We start from the raw sequence: 17535 nt of genomic DNA, 5'->3' as shown, positions 1-17535 counted from the left end.
ATATTTCGTTTCAGACTGTTAACTCACGTACAGAGGAATATGGACAAGTCGTGGATGTCAGCACCTAGGGGTAGGACACAGTATAACGACGGGTGTAGAGCGTTCATGGCATTCGCCGTTCGTAACTGTAGGGCTGCTGATGGCAAAATTTACTGCCCATGTAAGTACTGCTGGAATAACCAGCGGCACCCCCCAGATTACGTTCTTGCCCACCTGACAGGGGGGAAGGGAATGTCCACGAGATACGGTTTCTGGTATATGCACGGTGAGACTACCCTAAACCCTGTTGCTCCTGTTCGGGGTCACGACCATCCCAGTGTCACAGATACGGCTGCCCGTGGCATTGAACATGTAGAAGTCACAGAACAAGGCGGAGACCTGGAACAAGGTGGTGACATGCACGCCATGTTGCGTGACGCCTTCGGCGTGCACGAAGTAGGTGAAACCGATCATGTTGGCCAGCCCGGAGAAGTAAATGAAGGAACCTCTGCAAGGGACACATTGAAGTACCTTGAGTTGTTGAAGACTACCGACAAGCCACTTCACCCCGGTACAAAGCACAGTAAATTGAGTGCAACTGTACATTTCTACAACTTGAAGTGCATTAGAGGTATTAGTAACAAGATTTTTTCTGATATTCTTGAGCTTGTCAGTCAGTTATTGCATCCTTGCGATGAGGCCTTGCCGGTTAATACATACGAGACAAAGAAATTCCTCAGTTCCATGGGTCTCGGGTATGAGAAGATTCCGGTGTGCCGTAATGATTGTATGTTATTCTGGAAAGACAATAAAGACCTAGATACCTGCACCGTATGTGGAGAATCTAAGTGGATGGCTGATATACATTTACATCAGGATGGTGAGGTAATATCGTCGAGGAAAAAACGTCCAGTGAAGGTGTTGAGATGGTTTCCACTCATCCCACGGCTACAAAGGTTATTCATGTCGGAGCACACTGCGCACAATATGAGATGGCATGCAGAAGGCCGCACTAGGGACGGCGTATTGAGGCACCCCGCGGACGGTGAGGCATGGAGATCGTTCGACACTCTACATCCAAATTTTATGGCAGACAGTAGGAACGTGCGGCTTGGACTAACAGCAGATGGATTCAATCCATTTGGGAACATGAGTACATCCCACAGCACATGGCCCGTATTGCTTGTACCGTACAATTTGCCCCCTTGGATGTGCATGAAACAGACGTCGTTCATCCTATCACTGGTTATCCCCGGACCAAGCTCACCTGGTATGGATATCGACGTTTACCTTCAGCCACTGATTGATGAGCTATTGGAGCTGTGGGATGTAGGGGTACGAACACTAGATGCTGCGAAGATGGAGAATTTCAACATGCGAGCTCAGTTGATGTGGACAATAAACGACTTTCCGGCGTATGCAGATTTATCCGGTTGGCCTAACAAAGGTGTGAAGGCATGTCCTTGTTGCATGTATTCGACACGTTCTAAACATTTGAAGAACGGTTGTAAATTTTGTTACATGGGACACAGGAGGTACTTGCCAACTGAACATCTGTGGCGGCTGAACAGAAGAACGCTTGATGGGACTGAGGAGTTAGAATGTGCTCCTGATGTGCCTTGCGGGGACGAGATCCTCCAACAGTTGGACGGAGTTGCGTTTGGGGATGAGAACGCGGGTAAGACGAGACGGAAGAAGCGGAAGACGGGTGCACGGGGTGCTGATGATGTTGTGTGGAAGAAGAAAAGTATTTTCTTTAGATTGCCGTACTGGAAGGACAATTTGCTTCGGCACAATCTTGATGTCATGCAAATAGAGAAAAATGTCATGGACAATATACTTGACACTATTTTGGACATCAAATGGAAAACGATGGACAACTTGGCAGCTCGGCTGGATTTGCAGGAGATGGGGTTGAGACCTAAATTGCATCCGTTCACTGCCGCGAATGGTAAAACATATATACCCGTAGCTTGTCACACGATGTCCAGGGAGGATAAAGAAAGCTTTTTAAAGGTTCTTCGAAATGTGAGAGTTCCAGACGGATATGCCTCGAACATTTCACAGTGTGTTCGGATGAAGGACCGTACAATTTCAGGGTTAAAAAGTCATGACAGCCACATACTGATGCAGCAGCTTCTACCAATTGCATTGTGTCAGTCACTGCCAGACAAAGTGGTCAGACCTATCGTTGAGATGTCAACATTTTTCAGAGGCATATGCTTGACCAAGCTAACTCAAGCTGAGATGGACCGACTGCAGGGTGACGTCTGTATCACACTATGCAAGCTGGAACAGGTATTTCCTCCTGGGTTTTTTACTAGCATGGTCCACTTGGTCGTGCATCTTGTGCACGAGTGTAGACTCGGTAGACCCGTTCAATATAAGTGGATGTACCCGGCAGAAAGGTAAAATTTCGAAGAAAATATATATATATATATATATATATATATATATATATATATATATATATTTTCATGTAACTCGTGGCATTAAATGGGGACAAGCCCTTAATGTTTATGTGTGTGCACCAGGAGTCTTGGGGGTTTCAAGTCGAATGTGCGCAACAAAGCGGCTCCTGAGGGGTGTATTGCAGAAGGTTATTTAGCGACCGAGCTAGTAACGTTCTGTTTGAGATATCTAGAAAATGCACCAACCTTTCACAATAGACCTTTGAGAAATCTTGATGGTTCCAAGGGGGCGAGAACGCGAGTTAGGTTGAACCGGTTGACGATGCATCAGATTCATCGTTATATTGTGTTCAACTCTGAAGAGTTTCTCAATTTGCGGATGTAAGTAGTGTTTACATATTGAACCGGATTCAAATGATATAATTGATAATAATTAGTTTTTTAATTATATCCGCTGAATGTAGGATGCACAAAAACGCTATTAGGCGATCATGCGTTAGGGGTCGCATCACGGACACTCTAATTGAAGCCCAACATCATGAGCAGTTCTGCGAGTGGTACCGCGCATATGTAAGGAAATAGTGGTATTTTGGTATATAATATTTACCTATGTTCAGTGTCATTTTAAGATAGGGTTCGACAATATGCCGCTATTAACCGATATATTCTTTTAATATATGAAATGATAACATAGGTTGATGGCCTTGACGATCAACGTAGGGAGGAATTGGGGCAGAAATTGGTTATGCGCAGTAGAGGGTTGAAGGAGACATCAGTGAAGTATAACAGGTACGTGGTAAACGGGAAACTGTTCCGCACGCTAGCCCATTATGTGGGAAGGAGGACTCAGAACAGCGGCGTATGTGTGCCAACCGTTGAATGCGAAACCTACTACGGGCAATTAACCGATGTAGTTGAGGTCGAGTACTACGATAGGACTACGTATGTCCTATTTAAGTGCAATTGGGTGGACCCCACGATGGACAGAGGATTCAGAGTGTCCATCCACAGGGGAGAACTGCTTACTGACGAGCCTTACGTGCTTACATCTCAGGTAGACCAAGTGTTTTAGGTCGAGGATGGAAGGAACCCAAACTGGGGTTTGTGCCGTGAGGACTAAACCGCGCAACGTGTACGATGTTGGTCAGGGGGAAGGGAGTAGTGATGTAGATAATGCATATCACGAGTGTGTACCGCTCGTACTACCCACTGATGACCTGCATGATATGAACGATGAATTCGATCACGACAGGCCCGACATTGATCCGATTGAAGCTCCTGTTATACAATGATTGCTATATTTATTGTTGGTACAATTCGTTTAAACTCAAAATACTTTCTTATTTTGCATAGAGCTCATTGTATAATATGCATATTCTTTTTTAATATCAAAACTAATACGAATTTCAAATAATTTGTCTACATTTTTGTTCGCAGGTTTCGATGGACCAGAGACCCCCTACTTGCGCACATCGTGCACCACGCCTACCTGTGCCTTGCACGACTACATCCACACCGGCGATGTCAGTGGCACTACATACCACACCCTGGCCATACCACCCAGACGCCGTTTATAGACCATTGCCCCCGGGTACGGCGGGGATGAGCTCGTCAGATCCCGGGCAGACGAGCACAGCTGGATATTCTCCTTCTCCATACCCGCCTACGTCCACACCGGCAATGTCAGCAGCACTACATACTACACCGTGGCCACACCACCCGGACGCCGTTTATAGACCATTGCCCTCGGGTACGGCGGGGATAAGCAGGTCAGATCCCGGCCAGACGAGCTCAGCTAGATATTCTCCTTCTCCATACACAACGTTCTCGCAGTTGGGGATCACCACACCGGGTCATATTGATCGATGGTGGGCGCGAGAGTGTCATGATCTGAGCAGATTCCCGTTGTACTATCCATACCCCCTTACACCACCTATGCCAGTCAACCCTGATAGTGAGACTCAGGATGACAGATTTTCGCTGTCACAGCGGGGGGGGATGCCTATGCCGGCTATGCGGTCGGGACAGATGTCGGCACCGGCAGGGGGCCAGGGCCCGGCACCTGGGGAGAGTCAGGTGCCTGTTTATGGACAGAGCCAGTTGCCGCTTTCTGGGGAGAGTCAGGACCCAGATGTGGGGGAGAGCCAGATGCCCCATGAGGGGGACGATGTGATGTTGGGTCTTGATCAGTTGGCCCATGATGTCCCCCAGGATATGTCTTCGGATGACGATCATCATGATGAGCCTCACCCGGCAAATGAGGTAGGCGAGGAGCATGCTGGTGACCTAGCGACCGAGCTCATAGCGATCGATCATATTCGGCTGATGGGTAAGTACATTTTTATACATCATTATATCTTAATTTAGTAAGTTCATATAATATTTAAATTGAATTTTTAATTTATTAATATATTAATATAATTAAGTTATTTAGTGTTAATATATTAACGTTTTATATTTATTGACTAGGGTATAACCCAGACGGGAGCATCTATTTTGAGGTGATTAAGGACTCAGAGAGAAATTGGGTGCTCCCGAGGGGGAAGAAAGTTGTGTTGCAGTACAATGCTGCAACACAACTCGTGGGACGAGCATGCAATCGTTATAGACGGGCTGCGGGCAAGCTTTTACGGAGCGGGTCCCACATTCACTTGCGGGATGAATGGGCAAAGGTAGATAAGCAGATTAAGCGGGCAATGTGGGATGCCATAATGGTATGTGTATGAAACTAATATATGTATTTAGTGAAATTAAAGTTAAGATTAAGTTTTTGTTGAACTGCTAAAATTAATCCTTAAATTGAATGTGCAGCAAGAATTTTATGTACCCGTATCCGTCAACCAGCGTCTCGCACAGAACGAATTCTGGAGTGATATGGGCCGTAAGCACCGTTCGTGGAAGTCGAAGTTGAGGACCCAGCTAAATATTCGAGACGGTGACACGCCATTGACAATATGTGCGAGAATGCCAGATACTTTTTTGATAAGTATGACCAAACGGATGTGGAGGACGTACTACACGAGTGGTGCACAAAAAGAAATCAGGTATGTAGGTCTTTGAATGTATTACTATAATGTTGTGTTTTTTTAATAAACAGTTCATTTAATCATAGCACATAAGTAATTAAGTGTGTCAATTCTTACATTTTTTTTTTTTTTTTTTTTTTTTTTTCTGAATGTTCAATACAAAGGCGAGGTCTGAACGAATGAAGCGGCTGCGGGAGCAGAATGACATCCCCCATAGTCTGGGGTCCAAAAGTTATGCCAAATTTAATCACGATGAGGTATGAAACAATATGTAAATGTTTTAATTCTTATTTGTGCGTAATTGTTCTTTCTTAATATTAAATGAATATCCAATGTTTGTTATATATTTATACTGTATGGCAACAGGCATCTACATCTGGCACGCCCCCCACTCGCGCCGAGTCGTTTGTGAAGACGCACACAAGGAAAGACGGCACTTATCTGAAAGAACCGACACGGGACCTATGCGTATGCTACTGTTCTATGTTATTAATATTTATTAGTTATGCGTGTGATAAAGTATTTATTAATTACCAGTGTATTGTATGTTGACGACGTACAGGAGTGGATGACACAGAGTTTGTCCACTGATCCTGCTGCCACGGATTCCGTTTCATCAGATACGGTGCGTTGGGCACCTGGCGACGCGTACGAGCAGGCAGTTGGGCGACCCGAGTATGGGGGTAAGGTTCGGCAGGTTGGGCCGAACATTACTCTTGTTCGCGGGACTTGTTTCTCGTATAGGGCCCGCACACGGGGGGGACCGGCCGAGGGCACGTCTCAGGATTGGGCTGCCCACAAAATTGCGGAGATGGATATCATGTTACGGGCCGAGAGAGAGAGGAATGACGGGTTGGAGGGCATAGTGCGGGCCGAGAGAGAGCGGGCTGACAGCATGGAGCAGCGCCTACGACAGTTTGATGCTATGGAGCAGCGCATGCGACAGGCTGAGGCCTTCATGTCCTCTACAGGATTATCGTTCGTATGCCCTGGTGCTCAGCAGTCTTCACCTGCACACGTAAGTAGTACGTCGTCTGTTAGTAGTGCGCTTGCAGGTATGGTTCATATTATGTATACACTTAGGTTTATTTTTAATTTGTTCTCATTACTTGTTTAAATTTGCATATAATATTATATAGGTTAATTATTTTTATTACTTGCAGGTAATGCAACAATGATTGGTCCAGTGTCGCCTGTTGAACAATTGCTGAGCCAACAATCCCCTCTCGGGACTCCAGCGCCCGTTACACCATCTCTTGCGGGACAATCTCCGGTTGGCGAGTTCACGCCCGGGACTGCACCTTGTGATCCGCAGCGACGTCCTCCAGATTTGAAGATATTTTGTGTATTTTTTTTTTGTTAGTAACGAATAACTTTATTAGATCAAGATTTTTAAATTTGTTAATATTGTTGTGTAAGTATTTGTTGTTAGTAACGAATACATTTATTAGTACATGGTATTCAAATTTTTAAATATTGTTGTTTTGATTAATTTGTGTAATTTGATTTTGTGATATTTTTAGATAAAATAATTTTGGAGAATTTTAGTAAAAAATATATATATATATATATATATATATATATATATTTTAAATAAAAAGAAATTAAAAAACAGCATTAAATATTAAGAAAAAAATCGGTCAATTGGCCACGTGTATAATAATACACGCGGCCAATTGGCCGCGTGTATTATTATACACGCAACCAATTGGCCACTTGCACGTGGCTAACAGTTCGCCACGTATACAGTCACCGTACACCTGGCGAATTGCAAGTGGCAAAAAACTTTTTTTTTTTTGGTAGTGGAAAGAAAAGGGCAGGTCCCACGATTACACGTGCCGATACTTACCACGTGCGGACCGATCACCACTCATGAGGAGCCCCCAAAACTCAGAGAATGGCGGGAAAACGAGTGCCCTTCGGAGGGAAACTCATTAATCATCAATTCATCATCTTATTCACGGTTTTTTATTTATTTTATTAAATTCTTATCATTTCCATCATCTATTATTCTCGTCCTTCTATTTCTGCCAGAGAAGAGAAACAAGCATGGCACAAATCGAAACCCTAGGCATACTGGAAGAGATCGAGCCCCTTGTCTCCGACAAACTTCAAGTGGTAACAACCTCGTCCTCTTTGCAACACTTTCTCCATATTCATCGTAATCTTGGCCTAATCCATCAATTTCGCGCGCTTAATTCAGGATTACTGCAAAGAATCGCTTTTTCTGTGGTTCTAATTTTATAAGGGTTTGATAAATTCGCCGCTTTTGAATAAAATTTTCAATGTTAGTGCAAAACAGCTTCTTGGGGAGTGTAGTGTTCTAGATTTTTTGTGTATATATAGGAGGTGTGGAAGATGGTTGAGATGAAATGATGATAGAGATTAGGTTTGGAACATGAATTTGGTGCTATGTGGAGACCTGTGTGATTTGGGTGGTTTGTTAAAGAAAGATTTACAATTTGTAAATGATAAATGAAAAGAAATTGAAAAGAACTAGGTAAATTTGATGGAGTCTTTTTGTAGTAAAGCAGGCTAACAATATATGCGTAGAATTTGGTTGCTACTCTGTAAGATCCCTGTAGCAGTGAGTTCTTGTATTGAGTGCCATTAAACTTACTTGACGACTTGCAGGCGTCCAAGGTGCTTACGGATTGCTTCAAGTTCAATTAGAAATCATTTGAGCTTGAGCTTAATCCCAAGCTTATTAGTGTCTTAGCTGTGGTATTAGCTTTGGGCTCACGTTGATGGGACTTCTAAGCATATGTTATATAACGACCAGATCGGAGACTTATATATCTTTAAATTTTATTTACTTTTACCATTCAAAGAATAGAGACCATTGTGTTCTGAGTTCTGATCCTTATTCTTCTGCTCTTGTTTAGATATTACAGGCATATCTTACTTGCACAGGATCATATTATTATTGTAGTCTACTTTAGACAGTTGCCATTCAACATGTTGAGCTTGTAAGCTGAGGATTCTGAGCTTTACATGGGATATGTTATTTTAACCTTTTCACTATATGTCATTCTTTTTCAGGTTTCCTACAAGTGGCTGAGTCGCAATTATTTGGTGTCATCAAATACCGCAAAGAGGTAGGAACCTCCCTCATCAAGTCTGTGTTTGTAGACTTGCTGTCTAGGGTTTGCATAGTTTTCCATTTTACAAATGGTTGATTGTTTCTGTGCATAGGTTGCTTCAGGAGTTTGTTGAAAAACACAGAAGTGGGTTGGAAGTGGTATATACTTTGTCTGGCTGGTTGAAGGGTGATCCTCCAAATTACCATATAAGGCTTGTTTCTAGCCCTAAACTTGCAGGTGACATTTTATTCTATAGTTGTTCTTATGGTGACATTTTGTAATGCGTTATGTAAGAGAGAGAGAGAGAGGAGAGGGGGTATAGAATCAATCATTTTCCTAGGAAGAAAAATGTGTGTGCAAGTCAGAGAGCCTTTCTCAGTTTTATTTAGCATCGTCTGTTATAGCCTTGTATGTTTCTTCTTGCAGTTTCAACTCATGTTTTTCCCCTTCTGAATTTGAGCTCAAAGAACATTTTCAGTGTGTATTGTATGTGTATCAGAGAGAGTTTTTGACGGGATAGATATTCAAGAGGATATTTGGTGATTATGTGAAAACTCGGTTTGAGAAATGAGCACAGAACTGCACATAGTTTTTTCTGGAAAATGTGTTGTTCTTTTCCAGCAGTTGGAAGCTCTGTGATAGTTGGGTGTTTCAGACGCTTATCACCTTCCCTTCCTCTCTATACTCATTTATTTACTTTTTAACCTTTTCATCTCCAACACTGTCTAGCTTTCCAAATTATTTCCATTTCTGGATAAGAAAGTAATGCAATAATTGGAGTTTCTTTCCTTACCCTGTGCTTGTTGGTTGTTTATAGAGATCCTAACATCCTTTTCACCAGAGAAATTTAAAATGTGTTTTTATTTTTCAGCAGTTGGGGCCTGTCATAATTGGGGTAGTGAAGCCACTTTTCATCTTCCTTTCCCCTCTCTCTCTCCAACAATGTCTATCTTTTCAAGTGATTGCCATGCCAGCATGAGAAAATAATGAACCAATCAGAGTTTCTTACCTTACCCCTGTGCTCATTGGATGTAGCATTGTCTATACATCCTTTTTAACAAGAGAAGTTTATTGATAATGCCCTCACTTAGGCAACTAGCTTCATTATATATATGGTTATTGATAATCCTATATATGACATTAACATTTTTTGCTTGTAATAAATTCAATATAAGAGAAATAAATTACGTATGTTATACCAGTGTTGTAAATTATTTAAGAACTTATTAGAAATATATAATAAAAAAATTGTTTTTGCATGTAGCCAAAGCATGCATATGTCTACTTTTGTGTTTGCTAAGTTAGTCTAAGAGTACATGATGGAATTATTAAAATAAATGAAATCAAATAATATGGAATAATATTTTGAATAAGTGAGAAAGAAGAGGACAAGGATTGAAGGTGGTTCTGCCTTAGAGATGTCCACGGTAAGAACTGACCATTAGGGTGACATTTAATTGAATTATTTTAATATATTTTATTACAATAGATCCTTTTATAGAACACGAAGTGGTAGATGAGGTGTGCTAGATAAATTAATATTATATAAGGAAATCCTCCCTCACACTCAAGGGAAAAACTTGAGTTTGAAAATCAAAGGATTGGGTATATTTTTTTTTTTCTTTGGAAGATTTTGTTTGCTGCTTTTCTATTTTTTGTGGTTGGATCTCAATAAGATAAGGCAAAAGTCGGATCCAGTGGGTAATAAATGGATAAGGGCATGCATATCTAGATCTAGTTGAACTCGGATTTAATCCAACTAGTCGAGCTTTATTTGTGCTAAGCAGGACCAGGTAGAGATGGGCCAAGTTGTCGTGGAGTGGCTTAAGTTGTGGGTCTGGTCTAAAGATTTTGGGCCAGTTGTAACCCCAAGGGTTTGGCGTAAGTGGTAAGGGCCTTGACCTTTGCAATAATCTTATGAGGTCTAAGGTTCGAATTCCCTAGGGTGCAAACAATTCCTTAGGGCTAGCTCGCCAACAAAGCCGGGATATTACCAGATCCGTGTGGAGGGAGCGCTTTACACGAGTTCGAAGTTTTCCAGACAAAGGTAGGTACAAAGTGGCCCTGCTTTGAAATGGTTTCTCGTCATTCAAAAAAATAAGAAGAAAAAGAAAGATTTTGAGCCAGTTGCGAATAAGAGACCATCCAAGAGAAAATGGGTTGAATTTTGACCCAAAACTGGTAGGCACATTGAACTCTGGATGCGCGTAGAGTGCATGGTTGCTTGACATGCGTTAGACTTGATCAAACAGTAGAAAGATGTACATGGCGCGTGGCTATGGCAAAGGTGTGTGAGGTGTGTGAAGTGATAGCAAAAAGGAGGTGCATGAGAACACGTGTTGTTTTCTATAGTATGATCCTTCCACGGTTTGGCAAATCAGTACCATATGAGTCCAGATCCAATGATGAAATATAGAAAAAAAATGAATTGAGTGGCGGCATGTGGGAATATGTTGGCAGGCAATGAAAAAAAAGCGGCTTTGATGTCATGTTAAAATATAAAAGTAAAATACAATAACATATGGCAGAGAAATTAGAGAATAGAGAAAGGAAAACATATATTTAAGTTGCTTGGCCTTGAGCTGTGGTTGTTGGCTTGTGCTGAACGACAGTCGGTGACTTGGCCAACAGAGGGCCAATGGGCTGGGTTAATGATGGGTTGTTGAATTGGGCCAACAATGGGTCCAAGTCGAGTTAGAAACCTTGGGCTTGGAAACTAGGCCCAGATTGGCCTAAAAACCACAAGTTGAATAGTGGATCGGGTCGTAGGTTGAGATCAAATAGGGAAACTTGAGTTCGACGAATAGGCGTGCTCCCGTGGTAGTGCATGTGGCACGTGAAAATACTTGTAGGAGAACATGACAACGCTTGGAGTCGCATATGAGTGCACAAAGAGAGGGAAGAAAATAATGGTGGCGCGTGCGAGCATGTGAGACACCTAAGTTAATGAGAAACTTCACAAATCCACTAATATGTGGCTAGCGAATCGATTTCATTGTTTGTTTTGCCAAAAACAGATCTGGTGGTGCCATGTGAGGCGTGTGAAGAAAATGTCAACAGCTTCGGGCGACAAATGGAGGAACGTGCATGAACATAAAAACTCCATATTACCGTTAAAATGCCAATAGAGTCTCAAGGAGGCGGCTTGTGTGTTGTGTGAGTGGAAAAACACTAAATGGCACTCAAATTGAGAGGCTTGAGCATGGGCAACAAGGAGATTGCTGGAAAACATGACAGCGCATGTTGGCCCATGGAGCGTGTTAGAGACCCACGTCTATTATAAGAAATATCCAATACGACTAAATTTTTTTGTTGGATTACTTTCATTGTACAGTGACAATGACTATTTATGGGTCATAATATAATGAATGATCCAAAGTAAATAAAGAAAGCAGATTATGTGTATTTTGACATCAAATTTTGATATCAGATTTTAACATCTTATAGGGAAAGTGAATCACTTGGATTCCAATATCTCCTACAAACTCAAGGAGAAAGCTTAAGTTTGAAAGTCAATGGATTCGAAACGGGCCGTGGTCAATGCAAGCCAAAATTAGCCAGATCACAATGCTTAGGCCAAGTTTAGGATGATGGCTTAGGAAACAGATTGGAATTTGTCCGCGTTCAGATCGTGAAAAAATATGTATGTGGCGCATGTCAGTGAAGGTGTAGGAAAGACAACCAAAAAGCCATGCGTAGGTGTGTGGCTGTGAGAGAATGCGTGAAATGCATCAGTCGATAGCTAAAAACCATGTGGACACATGGTTATGAGATTACGCGTGTGACTCTTGGAAAGACCGAAAAAACACGCGTATGCATGTGGTTGTGAGAGGGCGCATGAAAGATAATCAAAAAGATATGCATGGGTGTGTGGTTGTGAGAAGGCTCATGAGGTGTGTGGATAGACAACTGCAAAGACGTGCATGGGTGTGGCTTTGAAAGGATGCATGAAGAGCATGAAAAGACAGCCAAAAAGAGACAACAGCCCAAAAAGATGCACATGACATATATAGCTCAAAAGATGTTTGTGGGGGCATGGCTATGAGAGGGTGCATAAAGCGCGAGTGTGGGGTGCGTAAGACGCATGGCGCGTGAGGGCTCAAGAAAATGCCACAAACTCCTTTGATACCATGTTAAATCACCAATTACTCCAAAAGTTTCTTTACATTCAAATTTATTAATTTGATTAATATCTTTACATTCCCCCTCTCATGTGGGCTCAAATTTATCTTTAACAAATGTGACCTAACACGTGGAACATTAACCTGAATTGGAATAAAGTTATAGAGTTAAGGGTTGAACTTAAGGTCATTGCTTTAATACCATATTAATAAAATAAAATAAAAAAATGAAAGAGTATTTGGAGATGAGAGAATAAAGAGGACAATGATCTATGGTAGTTCGGCCTTAGATACATACATCCACAATAGGAAATGCCTGAGAGGGTTACATTTTTATTGAATTGCTTAAATATTTATATTACAGTGGATCCCATTTATAGAGCTCAAAGTGATAGGTGTTGGTAGGTGGGATATGCCAGATAAGGCAATATTATGTGAGGAAAATATCTATTGATTGCATTAACAAGAATTTAGTCTGATGAGATTAGGCATATGTATAACACATTACACATTGGCCAATGCTTTTAATCTGTGAGCATGTAGATTGCTAATCACCAAGTCTTTCTTGTGCATGCATGAAGCACTAGATGACTATTATATGGGATTCTTTTGCTTTTATTGGAAATTTAATTGAGACAATCACAAGGTCAACTTAAGGAAGTCACTTAGTTTAACTCAAGAAATACATTTGATTAAGTTTTCAATGTATATGTCACTTTCTAATTCCACTACGTCCTGGCCTATCATTTTGTGAAATCATAAACCATCAATTACTTTTCAATTTTCACTTTTTGCACAATCACTTTCGAATTCCACCACAATCAAACTGTCAGTTGCATGTGCAGAATGGAAAAAGAAAAACTGATGTTCTATTGAAGAACAATGTTATCGGTAAATATAGAGAATTCCTTGTCTGTTTCATTATGGAATAAGGGTCCTTTGCCAACATAAGAAAATAGAAGCTAACACGGGGCTCATTTTTCCTGAATTTATGCAGAAGCCAAACAAGAATTTGATGGAAATTGTTCAGTTCAGGTTTATAGTGTGCAAGCTTGCATTCCAAAGGATCCAGCTGCACTTTGGAATGCCGAATTTGTACAAGCTGAAGAGCTCTTTAAGCAGCACTTTACAGTTGACAATTGCTTGAGAGATAACAGGTTAGCATGTTTTATGATTTAAGCTTGTGTGCGTGCGTGTGCCATTCTTTTTTATGTCTTAAGGTGCAAATAACCTTTTTACTTTTATCTAGTAGAATTTGTTTACTATTTCAGATTAGGTGGTTACTGTAACTATTGAGGCTCTTAGCAACCCGCCAGAACTCTTTCATTTCTTTTTAAGACGAAGAGGGATTGCTGAAAAGCATCCTTTTAAATGGTGCATTAAATTGTAACTTTGACTATATATGCAGAAAAAACCAGCCCTCAACCACCTGAAACAAAGAAAATCCAATTAGAGTCAAAAACAGGATGCCCTTTTGCTTTCATTACCATGTACATCACGAAGTTGTTTTGGACTTTATTTCTTTGAAAATTCATGCTCGAAAGCATTAAGAGAAAACCTTGATCAAAGTAATAATGGTCAACTTTTTTTTTTTTTTGGTGAGTAGTAATTTTAGTCTTTCCATTTATGTGGATACATGCATGAGTTTAATATTTATTAGTTCTTCCTTGATGCTTACTGCAATGATTCTTCAGGTTCTGTGGGATTTCCAGTTCCTTTGTCCAGCGGAATGTGGAGGGAACACCTGGCACGATTGCAAATCCACTGACCAAAACTGCTGGAGGCCTTGGGCAATCCAAAAGTAGTTCCGTGTATCAAAATACCACGGTTCCTCAACCTCAGCAAGATAAAGTACAGCATTCTAGCCAAAAAGTTGGTCTGCAGTCTCCCAACGTGGTAAAAGATATTGAAAGTGAAATCACTGGCACAGGAGTTCGTGGTCAGAGTACCAAGCCTGGAGATAAAGAAAAAGTTCCTCCATTGCCTGCTGGGAAAAAGGTCCAGAATGGTAAAAGCGCTTCTGACACTGGAGGTTCATTGGCTAATTTTTGGGGCCGGGCATCTGCAAAGTCAAAGCCTAGTGTCCCTGCAGAAGATAACAATGTCATTGCAAATCTGACAGGTTGGTTTCCATTCAGTTTATCCTATGAGGTTAAAATTTGAAGTTTAAACTGTTTTGAGCATAAAGGAGGTGTTAGTCCTGACATATCTTTTCTGTGATAAGTTTTATAATGCAAACTACTGTTCTACAACCCATAGTTATTTTCTTAACTCCCCTTTTTCGTTTACCTAGTAATGATTCTTCTTCTTTTTATGTTTTAGTAGCTAATGCGGAAGCTCAAATAAGTGCTCGTGAAGCTCTCGAGGTTGGCATCAGTGATGATGATGGTGAAGACATCAATTTTAAGAGAGCTTCCAATGGTGAAGGCAGTAGAAAAAGGAGGGTTATTTTTGATTTATCAGATGAAGATGAATATGAAGATGCAGTCAATTTAGCATCACCAGATATTCCAAAGGGTCAATCATCTCTAGCTCAGAAACAAAGCACCAAAATTTTGGTTTCAGAGAAGGAAATAGAAAATAAACCAAAGGTCAAGGAAGAGATGGTTACTGACAAAGAATCTAACCAACCACTGAGAGAGGATCCTTCAGTTATCAGCAAGGGTGCAAATGCTGGGACTTCCTCTCTAGAGAAAGTACAAAGCTGTATTCCAGAAAGCGATTTAAATAAGGAGGATAAAGCGAAACTTGCTGTTCCAAATTCCCCAAAAAGGAGAAAAGTGTTGAAGACACGGATTGACGAGCGGGGAAGAGAAGGTACACACATGTTTAGATCCTCAGTTTCCAACCATACCTTTTTCCATTATATGACTTGGCATGGTAGTAATTGTTTCTCCTTTGGTTTCACTACCTAACTATAATCCTAATCAACCTAAAAGCCTCAAGATACCTTTTATATTCTAACTGATATGTTAGGTAAGTAAATTCTTATATATATTTTTCCTTCGTAATCCATCTTGGTATGCTACTCTCAATTTGGTTAGCAGTGGAGAGCTGCATTTATGATAACTAATTAATAGTTCAGATTTTATTTTCACTTTTGAGCTGCACATTTTAAACCATTTAATATTTGAAAATAGAAGCCTACTCTATATTAGTAGGTTTATTAAAACATCATTCTAACACTAGTGTTCCTGATAAACTAAAATAAAAGGGGGGGAAAAGATCGTCTTCTGCAAACACTTTCATAAATGCCCCATGTAAACCAAACTGTCTCTACGGCCAGAGCTGTTAGTCATACATTTTCATTTATATTTTTTTCTTGCTTTTTCTTTTTTTCTAATCATATTTTTATCTTGCTTTGTTGATCCAGTAACTGAGGTAATCTGGGATGATGAAGAGATAGAAGCAAAGAAAGCTGACAGTAGTACAACGAAGAAATCTGACAGCTCTACATTCAGCAATACTGTTAACAGGTTAATTATATGCGTAATCTTTCCATTTATGTTTTGCAAGAAATACTGGCTCCTCCACAGAACTTGCAAGTTGTTCGTATAGGCTTCTATTGATTAATGCAATGTTTGGTTGGGATAGTCAACCATCACTTTTTTTTTCTTTTTAATTGCTTGGTCCACTTTTCATTCATTTCATATCATGCATGTAGTTGGATTATAGGGACCAGATATTACAGCGCCTTAAAGATGAACACCACATCTTACCGGGCTAAAGCCAACTTTGGCTGAGGTTAGCTGTTGCCAATGTTGCAATTTAGGCAGTATGGGCTTCACAAATGAAAAAGGAAAATCAGTTTTGTAGCCATTGCATAAAATTTGTGGAGAGATCCAAGGAGTACAAGTCAGATGCTTGTTGAGTAGATCTAGTTCTTTCTTCCACACCCCTTAGGTAATTGTGTGCTCAATATGTGAGCAGACTCTTGTATGGTTGATTGTAATGCCCTTAAGTTGATTATCTATGACAGACTACTTATTATGATTGTGAGTGAGCTAGATTCTTCATGTTGATACTATTCTTTTGCTTAAAGATAGCTTTCAATATCAATAGGCTCTAAATATTGGGTTTATGAATCCAGGCCTCCTGCAGCTAAGAAGTCACCAGCGATAGGAAACACTGCTCCATCTAATCCAACAGGCAAAGCAGGAAACAAGAAAGCAGGGAACTTGAAAGATCCTAAGCAAGGCAACATTCTTTCATTCTTCAAGAAGGTTTGAGGAGACCTATTAGAAATTGTAGCTGTGAATAGAGAGCAGAGCTGTTTAATTGATGGTTCTTCAAAAGCTAGTCTTTATGCAATTGTAAGGTTTTCAAGATATTTCAATCTTGGCGGTTTCTTTTGGGCAGGAGGTTGTTGCTACGGCAACTTGTTCTTTTGCTTAAGGGAGAAAATTTAATCCTTTTTGCTTTTCACTCACTTTTGTGACTAATGTACGTAGTCTCATCCACTCTTTTACTTCAAATTAGCTAAAAAAGGGTAAAAAATGTCATACCTTTCTGGTTAGAGTAATGATTAAAAAAAAAACACTCACATTACACACCCCTACTCACATGGGGTGGGACCCATGTGATGGTGGGTTCCTCTCTCTCTCTCTCTCTCTCTCTTTGACGTGATAGTTAAAATCACCACTAGATTTTAGATCCAATGGTGATTTTTACTACTACATCAATGAGTGTACTTTAGAGTGTATGAGTTGGAGCGAGAGTGTAGCATTTCCCTTTAGGATAACCGGATGATTTTGGAGTGCTTGGAAGATGCCTTTTTACAAAACTTGGCTTTTAACATTGTTGTACATCAGTCATTTGTGTGTAGAATGATGAGAACATCCAACATAATATCATACGAGTTGTTGTGGGACAAAGGTGCGTTCTTGTAGAAGTTGAATTGCTCAAATGGTTGCGA

General features: G+C 40.6%; 1 protein-coding gene across 2 annotated transcripts; it reads left to right on the top strand.

Annotated features, from left to right (window-relative positions):
* Nucleotides 1-7277: 7277 nt before the first annotated feature.
* Nucleotides 7278-17041, top strand: LOC133874660 (uncharacterized). Of its 2 annotated transcripts, none has more exons than XM_062312536.1 (8): nucleotides 7278-7534; nucleotides 8459-8514; nucleotides 8612-8736; nucleotides 13618-13777; nucleotides 14315-14742; nucleotides 14946-15437; nucleotides 15994-16096; nucleotides 16711-17041. In XM_062312536.1, exons 1-8 carry the CDS (start codon nucleotides 7466-7468, stop codon nucleotides 16847-16849), a joined length of 1572 nt encoding a protein of 523 aa, XP_062168520.1. In that variant the 5' UTR covers nucleotides 7278-7465; the 3' UTR covers nucleotides 16850-17041. The 2 variants fall into 2 exon arrangements, with proteins under 2 accessions (XP_062168520.1, XP_062168519.1); XM_062312535.1 differs by having other exon boundaries at nucleotides 14943-15437.
* The last annotated feature ends 494 nt before the right edge of the window (nucleotides 17042-17535 follow it).

The sequence above is a fragment of the Alnus glutinosa genome, chromosome 8 (genome assembly GCF_958979055.1).
Source record: "Alnus glutinosa chromosome 8, dhAlnGlut1.1, whole genome shotgun sequence".
Lineage (NCBI taxonomy): Eukaryota > Viridiplantae > Streptophyta > Magnoliopsida > Fagales > Betulaceae > Alnus > Alnus glutinosa.
Note: the sequence above shows the minus strand (reverse complement) of the source record. Positions and strands in the feature narration are given on the sequence as shown.

Excerpts from the sequence above, each read along its gene's own strand:
- LOC133874660 (XM_062312535.1), top strand. The coding sequence starts at position 7,466 with ATGGCACAAATCGAAACCCTAGGCATACTGGAAGAGATCGAGCCCCTT. Across the intron at positions 8,515-8,611 it reads TCATCAAATACCGCAAAGAG|GTTGCTTCAGGAGTTTGTTG; the intron begins GTAGGAACCTCC and ends TTCTGTGCATAG. Across the intron at positions 13,778-14,314 it reads AATTGCTTGAGAGATAACAG|GTTCTGTGGGATTTCCAGTT; the intron begins GTTAGCATGTTT and ends ATGATTCTTCAG.